The 16,421-nt window shown below is 41.0% G+C and overlaps 1 protein-coding gene across 1 annotated transcript in view; it reads left to right on the top strand.

Annotated features, from left to right (window-relative positions):
* The first annotated feature begins 564 nt into the window (after positions 1 to 564).
* Positions 565 to 16,421, top strand: part of ACE2 (angiotensin converting enzyme 2) — a 38,623-nt gene continuing 22,766 nt past the window's right edge. Inside the window, exons 1-6 of the mRNA XM_028115021.2 lie at positions 565 to 751; positions 7,013 to 7,171; positions 10,508 to 10,601; positions 11,269 to 11,412; positions 12,850 to 12,962; positions 14,746 to 14,851. Of these exons, the coding sequence (XP_027970822.1) occupies positions 566 to 751; positions 7,013 to 7,171; positions 10,508 to 10,601; positions 11,269 to 11,412; positions 12,850 to 12,962; positions 14,746 to 14,851 (802 nt within the window). The 5' untranslated portion in view covers position 565. The remainder of the gene's footprint in view (positions 752 to 7,012; positions 7,172 to 10,507; positions 10,602 to 11,268; positions 11,413 to 12,849; positions 12,963 to 14,745; positions 14,852 to 16,421) is intronic.

The following is a 16,421-nucleotide window of genomic DNA, read 5'->3' on the forward strand; positions in this document are numbered from 1 at the left end:
TTATTTAGGAGGGGAAAATGTTACCCAAGTAGGGAGAGACTTTCTGTGAATATGAGCTTGAAATAAAAAGAAAGGAGAGATAACTGACTTTCAATGAAATCCTGTCTGGAAAACACATAAGTACCACTAATACCCCCAAGATCCCTAAATCTAGGCTTCTTTGGTCCCTGTAAAATTATAACACCTTCAGTGTATCTTTAACAGCTTTTTAGGAACATATTAACTAAATGTGCAAGTTCTGATCTGGCCATAAAATACTAGGAGAGCTGTGATTCTCTAGGATTAATGAATAACATTTGTTTATTTGATTTACTTTAAAAAATCATTCTAAAATCTGTTTATATATCTGTCCTCTCCAGGATGAACTTTATAGTGGTTCAGCAGACTGTTTACTGTTTCTTCTTCTTCTACTACTTCTTCTTCTTCTTCTTTTTTTTTTTTTTTTCATCTTTCCTGTTCAGTGCCCAACCCAAGTTCAAAGGCTGATGAGAGAGGAAAAAGTCATGAAGAGGTTTTACTCTAGGGAAAGTTGTTCAGTGGATGGGATCTTGGTGCATAGGGAAAGATGTTAGGCTCTTCCTGGCTCCTTCTCAGCCTTGCTGCTCTAACTGCTGCTCGATCCACCACTGAGGATCTGGTCAAGACATTTTTGGAGAAGTTTAACTCTGAAGCTGAAGAGCTGTCTTATCAAAGTTCACTTGCTTCTTGGAATTATAACACCAATATTACCGACGAGAATGTCCAAAAGATGGTGAGTTTTCATGGCTACCTAGGGGTATTTGTTGCTTCTTAAGGGTTAGATTACTGCCTGTACAACTGAAAAGGGAAATCAAAGAAATGCTCCGAGTTGTGAGATTGGATGTTTGCTTCAGTATTTCTGATTCTGGAGTCCCAGATGACTAAACTTAATTGACCTTGGGGCTCATTTGGAATCTGTTACAAAGTAATTCACTGGTCTCAGTCCAGATTCTTAGAAACCAGTGAACATGCTTTGTAAAGTTGCCACCATAATTCTCATCATAATCAGGGTTTCAAAGCATTTCACAGAAATGCCATAAGTTATTGAGTTAATAATTTTCTCAAGCCTACAATGTCAACAGGAATATCTAAAGACTCTCTGAAATGATACATTAACTGGAAAATGCAATTGGAGGCTTAGTGAAAAAGCTAGCTAGTAATTAAAGTAACCATGGGTCTGGAGACTGGATTTGGGTGTTCCTTCCTTCACTGTCACGGAGCTCTAAGGGACTTCCAAAGGTCACAGAATCCATCCAGAGCCCTCGCAGAAAAACCATAATTAAGCCAGTTTTGACAAATCTCAGAATGCTCTGAGAAAGCAAGATGCTTTGACAAGGGCAAGGATTTAGGAATTTCTTCTCTCACCGATCCCAAAGCAGTGTCCTTACACATTTGTGCTGGAAATTGAGCAACATTACTTAAGAAAAGATTTTGTGACACTTGTATAGCAATACATTCCTTCAAAAATGTAGTTCAGATATTTTTTCAAATGTTGAGTAGGTTGTGTGTTTAAATTACTGCCACTCACGGGACAGATCCAACCTGAGACCTACCACCTCATTTGAAATACCCCAAGAGAAGGTTTTCCATTTTTCTAATGCTCAAGGAAATCCTGGAGATTTTGACAGCCCGGTGTGGTCATAGGAGGTCATTTGTTTCTTATCTCCTATTTTTTGGTCTTACCTTTCCTCATCTCTTTATTGTTGCTTTTTCCTCACTTCTTATTTGATCTCTGTTGGAGGTGCCTATAGTGTACCGTGTATTTGTTTTCATTCTCAGCTGAATGGTCCCATAGGTGCTGGTGAAGTTGTACCAGCTTCATGCCTCAGGACTCTGGAGCCAGACTGCCAAGGTCCGGATCCTGGCTCCAGCACTTTCCAGCTGGGTGAGCTTCAGCTGGTCGATTAACCTCTCTGCACCTTCATTATCTCACCTGTGCAAAAGAGCATCCCTCTCCTGTCTGCCTTGGAGGGTGGCTGTGAAGCCCGAATTCATACCCAAGGCCCCCAGAACGGTGCTCGATGCTTGTGAGCATGGGAGAACAGCACAGTCTTACTGCTCTGAGTGTGGGAGGGAGTTATAACTGCTGAAGAGACATGTAACAGTTCTGCTGAGTGCCCTTTGCTGAGAAGGCATGTTATCGAATGAGACGGAGTGATGGTTGTTGATAGCATCTCTGGATCATTAAGTGTTATTACTTTTGAATTGCAGTGGTTGACGAGAGCCAAGGCCAGAGAGGAAAGGGCATAAATCACAAAGTGTGGCCAAGCTGCAGAAAGCATGGACCCTTTAAAGGAAAGTGAAAATATTAGAATGCAAAAAGGAAGCAGGAGGCCACCGGCTACGCGCAGGGAGGGTAGTCCAGTGGTCAGGAGCTGCTGCTGCTGCTTGGCGTGGGCCAGGCACCCGGGTAAAAGAGCATGAAGCTAATTTTGGCTAACTCCTTTGGTTTGGAGCAGTTTCGTGGGGTTTCAGACCCAGTTATAGGATCTGGGGGATAAGGTGAGGTTTTTTTTTTCTTTGCTTTTACTATAGAGAGCTTTTAATGACCGCTTTACTGAGATATAATTTATGCACCATGAACTTCTCCAATTTCAAGTATACGATTCAATGCTTCTTAGTATATTTACAGAATTGTACAACCTTCACCACCATCTAATTTTAGAACATTTTCATCACTCCAGAAAGAAACCACATGCCTGTCAGTCATCACTCTTCCTCCCAGCTCCTAGCCCTAAGCAACCCCTAGTCTACTTCCTGTCTCCATAGGTTTGCCTACTTTGAACATTTCATATAAATGCAATCATACAGTACATGGTCTCTTGTGATTGGCTTCTTTCACTCTGCACATTGTAGCATGTAGCATTACTTCATTCCATTCTGTTGCCAAATAGTATTCCGTCGTATGATTTTTCTTTATTTTTTATCATAAACATTTTCAAACATGTATAAAAGAAGAGAGATAAATATATTGAATTTCCTCATATCCATCGCCCAGTTTACAAATTATTAACACTTTGGCCAATCTTGTTTTAGTTTTCTACTCAACCCCACGCTTCCTGGAATATTTTGAAGGAAATCCAAAATATGATGTACTTTTATGTGTGTATTTCACCTTGTAGCTCTCAAAGTACTTTTAAAACAACCTTAATAACAGTACTGTGCCAAAAACTTAACAAAAACTTCTCAGTATCATCAAATATCTAGTCAGCATTCAAATGCACCCTATTTCTTTTTCAACTTCAGCTGTTTTGTTTGAATCAGGATCTAACAAGGTCCTCTCCTTCCAATTGTTTTGGATGATGTACTTTAGCTCTCTTTTGATCTACAGAGTCCCTCCCTCACTTTTCTTTTCTTTTCTTTTTTTTTTTTTTTGCAATTTATTTGCCAAAGAATTAAATTTTGGGTGCTGTAGAAACTCCCACTTTTTGGACTTGCTGATTGTGCCCCCTAAATATTGCTTAACATGCTCTTTTGTCCCCTGCATTTCCTGTAAATGTATAGATCTAGGGCAGAGGGCAGAGCACTTTTTCTGTAAAAGGCCAGACAGTGAGTGTTTCAGGCTTTGTGGGCTCTGTGGCCTCTGTCCAACTCTGCCGTTGCAGTGCGAAGGCAGCCATAGACAATACATAAATGAGTTTGATTATATTGTAATAAAACTTGATTTACAAAATCAGATGGTGGACAGAGTCCTGATCTAGAGATTTGATCAAGCCCAGGTTTCACCCCTGAGTTATTTAATAGGTGTGGAAATTGAATTTCCACTACTAGCATGGTGCAGGAATATTGAGCCAAGAAATTAACAAAAAACTAGTTCAGGTCCCTAGAGCTCTGGAAAAAAGAATAGCTTGGGACGGAACGCTATGTCCTAGGGGGTCAAAATTCAAGGCAGCATCATGTAATTTTGGGGGCGATTTAAAGTATAACACTTATAGTATGGTAGTAATAAATAAAACAGATGTCTTCAAAGTATCTATATGCAGTATAATTAAAAAATGTTCTAAGACTGGGCCCTTTTGGGGATTGTGAGTTGTTTCCAGAGGAGGTTGAGAACAAAATTATTCTTATAATTTTGTATCAAAGTTTTACCAGAAATTTTGCTTAACAGTAAGTCATCCTGGATTGGGTGAAGAAGGACAGGGATTATAGAGGTAAGTGGTGGGTTGCATAGATGAGTCTGTGCCATAGACCAAACTCCTCTTTCTATAGCTCACTACTTCCCATTTGTGTGTTACAGAGAAGAACAGAATGTGTTGAATACCATCTATTGTCAATGGTTAGGAGCGTTAGCTTTGGAGGTAAACATATCTGGGTTGGCACTCTGGTTCTTTCAAATTACTAGCTGTGTGACCTAGGAAAAGCTACTTACCCTCTCCGTGCCTCAGTTCCCTCATTTGTGAAGTGGAGACAATCACAGCTACCTCACAAGATTGTGAAGATTGATTGAGAAGTAGTTCCTGAGGGGTTGTATGTGCTCAATAAAGAGAGAAATCATTTTCCATTTTTCCTGCCACTATTTTCATCTCTTGTCTGATCCATTGTTGTCATGTCCACACACCATTCCCATCATATCATGTGCCTGCTTGGAGCCCCTAAGTGATTCCCTAGAATTCAAATAATAGTCAAATTCCTTGGCCTGGAAAATGCAGTCATGCCCGAAGTCCCGCCTTTGGGATTGGTACTAATTATCTGTTGTGTTAAAAATTACCACAAGCTTAACCACAGCTTAAAATAACACACATTTATTATCCCACAGCTTCTGTGGGTCAGGAGTCCAGGTACAGCTTAGCTGCATCTTCCATTTCTGAGTCTTATAAAGTTGCAGTCAAGGTCCTGGCCAGCACTGTGGTCTCAGCTGAGGCTTGACTGGGGATGAATCCACTTCCAAGCTAATGTGGTTAGTGGTAAGCATTCAGATCCTTGTGTGCTGCTGGACTGAGGTCCTTAGTTTCTTGCAGGATATCACCCAGAGGCCATCCTCAATTCCTCAACACGTGACCCTTTCCAAAGGGTCATTCACAACATGGCATCTTGCTGCATCAAAGTCAGCAAGGGAGACAGAGTTTTAGCAAGATAAAAATAAGATTCTTTTATAACATAAATATGTACATCCTGTCACCTTTGGTATATGCTACTGGCTAGAAGTGAATCATGGCTCCTGCTCACACTCAAGGGGGAGGAGGTCATACAAATGTGTACCACCCGGAGGTAGGGATCATGGGATCCATCTTAGAGTTTGTCTACCACAGGATCCAGGATCCAGATGCTGTCAGTTGATTGCCATAACCACTATTTCTCTCAGCCCCTTTATGCAGATATGAATAATGGAGACAGAATGATTTTCTATCTCATGGGAGTAGGAAGATCAAATGAAGTAAATTATTCTACAAAGTACTCTGCATCCATCCAACTCCTACCTGCTTTAGGGTCTTCTCCATGAGGGCTTGGCCAAATCTAGTTGCCTGCATGAGTCTTTTCTTTTTTTTTTTTTTTAAGATTTTATTTATTTATTTGAGAGATAGAGAGAGAGAGAGAAACAGCATGAGAGGGGAGAAGGTCAGAGGGAGAAGCAGACTCGCTGCTGAGCAGGGAGCCCGATGCAGGACCCGATGGATCATGACCTGAGCTGAAGGCAGTCGCTTAACCAACTGAGCCACCCAGGCACCCTGCATGAGTCTTTTCTTATAGGAGAAACTGCTTGACCACTCAAAGTTTATACATTATCATATGGTCTTATATTTCATTAATGAAACTTTTATGATGCATACCTTCTCTGTCTGATAAAACTGTAAGCAACTTAAGGACAAAGAACTTTTTTCTATAAATTATAAAATAGCTAACTTTTTTGAATGTTTAGGATGTATCAGATACTGTGATAAACATTTTATTATTTGTTAATTCTTCTCATCCTTACAACAACCCTTTGAGGTAAGTCCTATTATTACTCTCATTTTACAGATAAGGTAACTGACTCAGAAGGTAAGTAATTTGTCTAAAGTCACACAGCTAGTCAGAGGTATCTGACTATAAGAATGGAGTTCTTTTTTGTTTTTAAGATTTTATTTATTTGTCAGAGAGAGTGCACAAGCAGGGGGAGTGGCAGGCAGAGGGAGAGGAAGATGCAGGCTCCCCGCTGAACACGGAGCCCCATGTGAGACTCTATCCCAGGACCCTGGGATCATGACTTGAGCCAAAGGCAGACACTGAACTTACTGAGCCACCCAGGCATCCCAAGAATGGAGTTCTTACTTGTCTCATATGCTACCTCTTTTATATAGTCTAGAGAAGTACAGTGTACAAAGTAATAGCTCATTTTCATCTTTGATAAATGGAAATGAGTTTGTACATTGAGAAAAGACTGTACTAGAGGAGTCTGGAGAAGTCCGCTTGCCTATACTGATGTTCAAGATGGGGGGGCAAGTGAATCCTGGCATCATCACCCGTTTGTTGGTTTCTTTTGCTGTTAGAAAATCACCATGGCTACCAAGTGGCCATATTCTGGGCAACCTTCTTTGGGGAACATAATTTAAGATCAGAATCTCTGGTAAGTCATGGCACTATGGAGCTCACTGCAAACTGTTTCTCATTTCTTATGGTTCCAATTGTCATGAGGGGCTGTATCCCCTTTAAGTTTGCTCTGAGCTTTACTGGGCCCTCCCTTTAGAGCATTCATCCTCAAATCCTTGATTAACTCACCCACGTCATAGTGCTAAGGCCATAAATTCCAGGGCCCCACAATGTGAATTATCTGTGAGAATTCATTTCCAGTTCAGGGGATAGGACCCTTGGGAAAACTAGGCACTGGGCCAGAAAGAGAGAGTGACCAAGAATGGCCTGGTCACTCATAACCTAAGCCTTGACCTTCAGCAAAGTAGAGAACTAAACCACTCAGGAAATATTAGATATTCCACCAGATGTTTTTTGGACAGTATCTTCTGTTCTGTCTGTTCAAGCAGTGCCATTCTGACTTCAACTTTATATTTTGTCATTTCAGAATGATGCTGGGGCCAAATGGTCTGCCTTTTATGAAGAACAGTCCAAGCAAGCCAAAACTTACCCACTAGAAGAAATTCAGGATTCTACAGTCAAGCGTCAATTGCAAGCCCTTCAGCACAGTGGGTCATCAGTGCTCTCAGCAGACAAGAGCCAACGAGTATGTGAACATTCTAGCACTGACCCCAAGAGCTGAAATATTTGGGAAACATTAAACATTAATATCCCCATGGCTGCTTCCTTTATCTGCAAAGATAGTGATGCTGACATTAGAAAGAGCTCTGTGCCTAGGTAGGGTGACCACAGAATTTGTCATCCAAACTGGAACCCTTTCGCAAGTGAAAGAAGTCACTGGTAATAATTATGTTAGGACACAGAGTTAAACTGGTGTTGTCTGGGCACTGTGTTATATATGCATACCATATACAGAAGTCACCTTCCTGAGGACAGGCAGCCTGAAGAATATGCTTAGTCTATGTCAGTCGTGATCAACCGGGGGTGATTTTGCCCCCCAGGGACATTTGATGATATCTGGAGACATTTTTGGTTGTCATAACTGGGGGGGGGGGGGCAGCTATTAGCATCTAGTGGGTAGAGGCCAGGGATGGTGCTAACCATTCTACAACGCACAAGACAGCCCCCAATGGCAAAAAATTATGTGGTGCAAAATGTTAATAGTGCCAAGCTTGGGAAGTCCCGTATGTGGTCCAATTCTTTCCCCCTTTCATTTTTGACTCTTCTCTGCAACGTCTTTAACAAGTGGCTAAGAACCTCAGATCAGACTGCTTTAGATGTGGGTGATTCATCTCTTTCCAAGACATCCATTCCATAGGTGGGCCCCCCCTAATTGATGGAGATACCTCCTCCGTTGAGCATTAAGTGCTTTACCTCCACTTTGTTCTGCCTCCTGGTCCAAATTGCTCTTTCCTACAATAGTTTTTAAATAAATGAAGGCAGCTCTATTTTTTTAAACTAGTTGAGTCCTTTTATTTTAATCTAGGCTAACTATCCTTCACTCTGTCAATTTTCCTCTATACAGTGGTTTCAAGTTTCCGAACCAGTCCTGGCTGCTGTCTTCATTATGTCAGTAACCTTGAACTAAACACCACACTCTGAGTTGGTTCCGGTCTGCATGAAAGTGTGCAGGAATATGACATTCTGCTTCCTGTGCCCTACATCTATTAAGACAGTCTAGGACTATATTAGGTTTTTGTTTGTGTGGGTTGGGTTTTTTGACAGTCAAATTCCATGTTGGCTCATATCAACATCGCTGTCAATGAAGTCTCCAAATCTCTTCCACCAATGTTGCTCTGAAATGATAGCTTTCAAAATTCTATTCTTAAGTAGGTTGTTTGTTCAAATTTAAGAAAGCCTGTATTCGCCCTGTTAAAATAACATCTCTCATCCCATCTCTCTAGCCTGGGAGCGAGCAAATGTTTTTCTGTAAAAGAAAAGATAGTAAATATCTTGGGTTTTGTGGGCCATATAGTCTCTGTCACGATGAGTTAACTCTGCTGTTGCAGCAGGAAATCAGCATAGCTAATACATAAACAAATGAGTGTGGCTGTGTTCCGATAAAACTTTACAAAAACAGGCAGCAGACGGTATTTGGTCTGCAGATCATAGTTTACAGACCCCTGATCTAACCTATTAAAACATTTTTATCTAAAACATTTGACTATTTAACATCAAAGTCTCCTTTCTCAGTTGCTTGTCCTCTGGAACTCTGTTGTAATCCCCATCTATAAAAAGAAAAAATTCACGATAAGGGCAAAGATAAAACCATATGGCACATATCTTCCTACCAGTTGATATTTATTATTCCACATTCTTTGGATCCAATTCTCCAACTCCTTGTTAAGCCACTGTATCTTATCCATTCCATGCTTCCCCATGTTTTTCACAAAGACACTGTGTAAAACCTTGCCCGTTGGTCTTTTAGAGTCTAGACAGCTAGATGGAACCTGGACACTGTATTTTTATAAGATCCCAGGTAATTCTAATGTGCAGCTAAAGTTGGAAACCGCTGAAATGCCTGTAAAAGCTTGGAGTGTTTGGGAAGAGAGGAGACTCAAGGATGCATGAGTTCGATGGAGAGGAAGGAGGAGAGATTGAAAAAGCAGGTAGACAAAGAGACCATGAGGAATTTTGTGCCATGGTAAGGAATTTGGATTGATTCCTTTGGACTATGGGATCTTGTTGAAGTTTTAAGCATGGGATCTATTTCATGTTCTAGGATAATGACTCTTGTAGCAGAGTGAAAGCATAATGGAAGAGGGAACAGGAGAAGGGAAACGGAGTCTTCCATGCAGTGCTTCTTAAACCAAATGTGGAAGAGAACCATTTCCTCCCCTCCCCTCCCCTTCCCTTCCCTTCCTTTCCGTTCCCTAGCCTACCCTTCCCTTCCCCCCTCCCTCCCTCCTTTTCTCCCTCTCTTATTCCCTTTCTTCTTTTATTACCAATCCATTGCAGATCAATACTTGGTTTACTTCATTGCTCTCATGCCTAGATGTCATGGAAATATCAAATGGTTTTTAAAAGTTTATAAACATTTATTCTCTTTAACAAAAACATTTATTCTCTTGATTCCTGTACTTATCACAGAATAGAAACAAACCATTTACTGTCTTCCACTGGTCCACAGACCATACTTTGAGTAGCACTGCTTAACTCTACTACCTTTACTCTCCTTTACCTACAGGGTAAAGTTTAAACTCTTTAGTGTGTCACAGATGGCCCCTCACGACCTGGCTCCTGCTGACCTCTCCATACTTACATCCCCCACTTCCCTCAGTCAGCATCACTATGCCAGTTTCCTTCAACGTGTCATCACTTCTGGAAAATGCCTGCTCTTTCCCAACCTCCATCCACCTTTTAGCCTCTGCCTTCTCTCTCCTTTTTCTACTTGGCTAATTCCTACCTCTCTTTCAAGACACAGCGCTAATGTCCCCTCCTCTCTGAAGCCATCCCTGAATCTCCAAGTTCTTCATTTATCTGCTCCCTGCCAGGCTGCCACATGACTTTTTCATGACAGTTATATCACTTATCACTTGGGCTATGTAATTATTGATTTCACGGCTGTCCCACTGTCCCATGACTTGAGGACCAGTGACTTGTTCATGTCAGAGTTATCCGAGTGTAGGACATAGTAGATGTTCAGTAAATGTGTACTCAGAGAATGCTGGACAAGACAACAAATGCCCGTCTCCATGCATGTGTACCTGAGCACCGTCCCCAGAATTTTGGTAGATTTGTTTATTTCAGTCACTCTACATATATTTATTATGTGTGTCTATCTAAGTTTCTGCGTTAGTTAATACAGGGGAATTTAACAGAGATATTCCTACCCTACATAAAGGAGGATTCTTGGCAAAGATGGGAACTGCTGTATTTTGAGGGCATAAAAAAATCACATGGCCAAAAGGACATCTTTACCTTAGCATTCCATACAGCACATTTCCCAGTTTAAACATTGTTTATTATGTTTAATTTGCAGTTGAACACAATCCTAAATGCAATGAGCACTATCTACAGTACTGGAAAAGCTTGTAACCCAAATAATCCACAGGAGTGCTTATTACTTGAACCAGGTAGGTTATAAATTTTGAGCAATGATTATGAAATTTAATTTTTTTACTCTAAGTTTTAAGGATTTTATTTGTTTACTTGAGGGAGAGAGAGAGAGAGAGCATGTGCCTGTGCATGGGGTTTGGGGCAGCAAGAGAGAGGGAGAATCTCAAGCAGACTCCGTGCTCAGCCCAGAGCCCTACGCGGGGCTCGATCCCATGACCCCAACATCATGACCTGAGCCGAAATCAAGAGGTGGATGCTTAATGCTTACCTGACTGAGCCAGGCACCCCTTTTCACTCTAAGTTTTAAAACTGAGATTGGCACTGGATGATAACATTGTGCCTTTCAAATGGATAATCCAAAGATGATAAGATTCCAGATAGGTGTTTCAACATATAGATGAACTTTTAACTTATAACAAAACTTCATGGTAAATTTTGTCACATTCCAAGGAATTTAATTAAGTTAGTAGCTAAATGATTTCAATGGTTTATTTTCTCTGCAGTAATATTTTGAAACTATAACAAGGATGAAGAAATTGATAAATCATGAGATTTCATTTAATAACCTTATGACCTTGATGTCTGCCAGCCTTACTTTTAATTATTTAAAGCTCATATAATTGTTTGCGAATAAAGATATTACAAATGCATGTTTATTTCCTATTGGGTGCTTTGCAATGACAGGTTTGGATGACATAATGGCAAACAGCAGAGACTACAACGAGAGGCTCTGGGCCTGGGAAGGCTGGAGGTCTGAGGTTGGCAAGCAGCTGAGGCCATTATATGAAGAGTACGTGGCCCTGAAAAATGAGATGGCAAGAGCCAACAGTAAGTTTGCTGGTCTAAAGAGGTCCTGAAGCCCTCTATGGCGCTGTGGGCTATTTCTCATGAATTACCAAGGCTGCCCTTTGATAGAAGAAGTATCCCTAAATTAATGATCATCTGCTGAACAAATTCCGGTTATGTGTCTCAAAGAAGCAACTACTAGGGAATAAGGAATGGTGCACTGACATTCTACAGTTTAGAGAGTTCAGAAATGAGACTGAACTGCAGGGTGTCAAACAAATCAGTTGTCTGGGAATGTATCAGGGACCTGAGGTAGCCTGGGGATTGAGTAGGGATTCTGGTTCTTAGACAGGATGGGAGACAGAGACACTGTCTCTCACCTAAACTCCTATCTGGCCACAGTTTATTCTCAAAGGCCATTTGTGTGTTTAACTCAAGATGGTGTCCCAGAAAGAAAACAGAATCAGATTAATTTAGGCTGGAAATCCATTCTGTTCTGCAGTTGTAATTATAACTCAGATCGTGTGGTCATAAAACTCTCAACATGGGGCAGAATTTCCATATCTCCTAACTTATTCTCCTGCCTGAATAATGAGCTGAAGCTATGGCATTATGAGTAACTTTATGCTTTGGTGATTCACTGCCCCCTGGGGTTGAGTAAGGAAGAATTTTTTTTCATCTGTTGTTTCTAAATGTCTTTCACCGCCACTTAAACTGATATTCTCAAGCCACAGGCAAACTGGAGACAGTAGCTCATCACCATATCCTTCCATCCAAAGAGGTCTTTCTCTCTTCTTTCTGATCATCCATTGCCAATGTGCATGTAAAAGTAAAAATTTTCAGAACACATTTGCAAACGTTATTGGCTAACATCCTAATGCAAGCTTGTGTTTGCTGATGCCGAGATACTACACGAAGCACAGAGAGATGTTTTGTGCCGACATGTAATTTGCAAACAAACACAGGCCCCCTGCGGCAAAGTCTAAGATGAGTTAGATGTGAAAATATAAGGCCCTGAACAAAAGGAGAATTTAAAAACTCAAATCCAATCACATGGTGGAAAGCCAAAGATACAAACTGAAGTCTGGAGAGGGTAGAGACCGAGGGTTAGGGGCCTCGCAGTGTGCCTTTGCCCCGTACCAGTGCGGTAACCCTGGACAAATGATTTCACTGTCTAAGAACAGCCTGCTAATCTGCATGGTGGGGACTTTAATAATGTCAATCTTGTAGACTTTTTGTGCTTATTAGATGAGATAATGCGTTAAAATTTCTGGCAGAGAGCAAGTGCTCCGCAGACACTAGCTAGCATTATTATTCATTTCATCCCTTTGAGGGATATGGCCCTATCACTTAGAAGGGCAGTAAAAATGTGACAGATCTTTGGATTTTTTTAACCTCCCGGCAAGGTTATTTGATGTATACAAGCGCCTCATCTCTTTCTTTCCCTTACGTTCTCTTACTTCTCCTTTTTAAAAACAGATTATGAGGACTATGGGGATTATTGGAGAGGAGATTATGAAGAGGAGTGGACAAATGGTTATAACTATAGCCGTGACCAGTTGATTAAAGATGTGGAACAGACCTTCACCCAGGTAACCAGGGAACCGATGTGGGGCAGTGCACGGGAGGAAGGGGCAATGACCAGAAGCATTCTGGCTTGTTCTTACACACTCGTCAGCCATTCCCAGGCCTCAGAGTTATGGAATATTAGAGCTTGAAAGGATTTTAAAGAATAATAGGGCAACCCCTATGGATGATCAGAACTGCTCTGCTTTCCTCCCCATTTCAGCCACTGAACTCACCAGCAATTACCAAGAGCAAGATTATAAGAAGGAAAGATCACAGGGAGGAATGGTCTTTTAGATTATAAGTAGGAATAGTCTTCGTGAACTACCTGGGACCCACGCTGTCTTACTTTGTTGGCAGAGCTGTAGGTTTTGCTTCCTTCCTCAGGACAACTGATACTGTTGTTTCCTTACCTTCGACTAAGGAAGTCTTTATAAGGAAGGGAGAGTATCCCATGGACACTTCTCAGTGTCTCCCTGTTTCTTCATTTTGATTCCCACATCTCCCGCTTATCCCTGTGCCTTCAAACTTCTTATGTAGACCGACTCTGTCATAGCCTTAGTTAGGCAGAGCCATCAAAAATGGAAGTTGGAGAGGGGCGCCTGGGTGGCTCAGTCGTTAAGCGTCTGCCTTCGGCTCAGGTCATGATCCCAGGGTCGCGGGATGGAGCCCCGCATCGGGCTCCCCGCTCAGCGGGAAGCCTGCTTCTCCCTCTCCCTCTGCCCCCCCCCCCGCAGCCGCTCATGCTCTGTCTCTCTCAAATAAATAAATAAATAATCTTAAAACAAAAACAAAAACAAAAACAACTCACCACACACACGCCAGAATGGTTTTGGTTCAAAAAGACTGGCATAGCAGGTGCTGGTGTGGGTGTGGAGACACTGCCGACAGAAATGCAAAATGGCGCAGCTGCTGGGGAAAGCGGTTTGGTGGTTTCTTAACAAGTTAAACACGCATTTATCATATGACTAAGGTATCCCACTCTTAGGTGTCTATATGAGAGAAATGAAAATATAGGTCCATACAAAGACTTACACGTGCAAGTTCATAGAAGCATTATTCATAATAGCCCCAAACTGGGAACAACCTAGCTGTCCTTCAACTGGTGAGTTGTATCCATGAGATACTAAATGAAGCAAACTCGGATGTATTCATACAGTGAAACACTACTCAGTAATAAAAAGAATGAACTACTGATACATCAGTAACATGGATGAACCTAAAAATCAGGCTGAGTGAATAAAGCCAGACAAAAGGTCACATACTTTATGATTTCATTTATGTGAAATTTCCAGGATAGACAAAATTGTAGAAATAGAAATCAGTTCAGTGATGACCTGGGGCTGGGGGTGGGACTGGAATTGATTGCAAATGGAGACAAGAGGAGTTTTTGAGGTGTTGGAAATATTGCAAAAGTGGGTGGTAGTGAAGGTTGTCCAACAGTATAAATTTACTAAAACTCATGAAACTGTACATTTAAAAATGGGCGAATTTTATGGGATGTAAATGTACTTCAATTTAAAGACAAAGGAAGTAGGTAACATCTTTAAAATGAATATTTTTTGCATCTGCTTTCATTTTGGGACCTGTATTCCTCCAGGTGTGTTAATTGTTTTATGCAGTAAAGCTAGTCATCGTTAATATCTGGGAAGAAGAGATGCTTTCAAACTCTCCAGAGTATTTGAGAGGAGAAGAAATTAGAATTTAGGGAAATTCTACTTGTCTAAAGAGGCTCCTATCTTTAGTGTTGGGGATTGGAAATTGGAGTAGACTACTCTTGGTCTTAAATTTTCTTCCTGGGCTTTTCAGATTCAACCATTGTATGAACATCTTCATGCTTATGTGAGGGCAAAGCTGATGGACACCTACCCTTCCCATATGAGCCCAACTGGATGCCTTCCGGCCCATTTGCTCGGTAAGAAACTCCAGGAACTCTTTGTGTAGTTTGTTCTCTGTTGTTTCCACCAATAAAGGTTTTTGTTTTGTTTTGTTTTGTTTTGTTTTGTTTTGTTTTGAATGAAGCCCAACATAAAACTTGGAAAATTTTGTGAATGAAGTTAGTAACATTATTGAAATCACATTTTGCCAGCACTTTCTTCAACATAGAAGCCATTTAAAATTGTTCTTTATTGCATTACTTTATTTTACACATAAAGGGTTATTATGCTGGCCACAGTCCAAAGGATAAAGGGGTTATTTAAGATAACTAGAGAAAGAACTCCAAGTTCAAATGAGAGTGGAAATGGGGAAAATAAGTTTTATAATTTAAGTTGATTGGCTAAGTTCTTGAGGTGGAGTTTGGCATTTTAGTATCATATTGTCAGAGGAATGAAGCTTGGTAGTCTGGGGGTGGTCAGGGGTGAGAGAAAGGCTTTCTAGAATTAAGGTATAGCTTGAGTGAAAGTTTCATAAGTTTATTCTAAACTGCACCAATTACTTTCACTGCAAAGTATGTGCTTTGGAATTATATGGGTTTCGAATGAAGTCTTTGCCCTGAAGACAAATGCCTAGCTTAAGAGGAGACTCAATCTTCCAAGAACTTTCTATCCTGCCACAGAGCCTTTATAGACCATGAAAGACCTGAGGCCCTTTACTGAATTGCCTAATTCCCTTCCAGAGAGTGGCCATCCTTCCCTCCCCTCTACCACTCCCTAGAAGCTGAGGCCAAATAAGATATACGTGTTTGGAATGTTCCTGTCATGCGTACATAGCATTCCTACCAAGCTAGGTTGCTGGTGGCTAATTCTTCTCAAGAGCCAAAGCTCTCTCTCAGCAGGAGAGGAATATGGACAAAGGACCTGTGGAGACTTTTACTCCAAGGCAATACACAAATACTCTCTACAATGTCTTTGGTAGGCATTCTTTAGTAATTCAGTTTCTGCTTAAACCTATCTGGTGTGATGTGGCTCTTTCTTCCTTCCAAGGTAGGCTAATCTATCGCTATGTGGCACCAATTATAAGCAAGTTCTACCTTATGTGGGACTGAATCAACACCCCTCTAATGCCTTGCATTCATTACATCTAATTCCATGATATGAGGTTACCCAGAATATGTCCATTCTTCTTCTGTAAAATGGCCTTCTGGATCTTTTAAGCAACCATTGTATAAGGCACAGCATAGTACCTGGCACAAGAGTATGTAATCAATATATTTCAGAGGGTATTATTGTTACCATCATGTATACCCTCTTCGCTTCTTTCCAGTGAAATATCCTACACGGATTTTTAGCCATTCCTTAAAATCTCAATTTTCTAATTGTTCTCCTTTGGACAAGCTAGGCTTTGTTGATGTCTCTCTTCAAAATCATGCTCAGAACTGAATCATTACTCCAGATGAGGTTTGGCCAATATAGAGCAAAAATGGTACCATGCCTTCCTTTGTTCTAGACACTATAATTCTATTTATTTACCTTAAGATCACATTTGTGTTTTGGAAGCCATGTCACACTGTTTCTTGGGTCCCTTTTGGTCTTTTACATGTAGGC

Source organism: Eumetopias jubatus, unplaced genomic scaffold (assembly GCF_037043125.1).
Source record: "Eumetopias jubatus isolate StellerSeaLion01/CBP00866 unplaced genomic scaffold, mEumJub1_p1.0 scaffold_11, whole genome shotgun sequence".
Classification (NCBI taxonomy): Eukaryota; Metazoa; Chordata; class Mammalia; order Carnivora; family Otariidae; genus Eumetopias; species Eumetopias jubatus.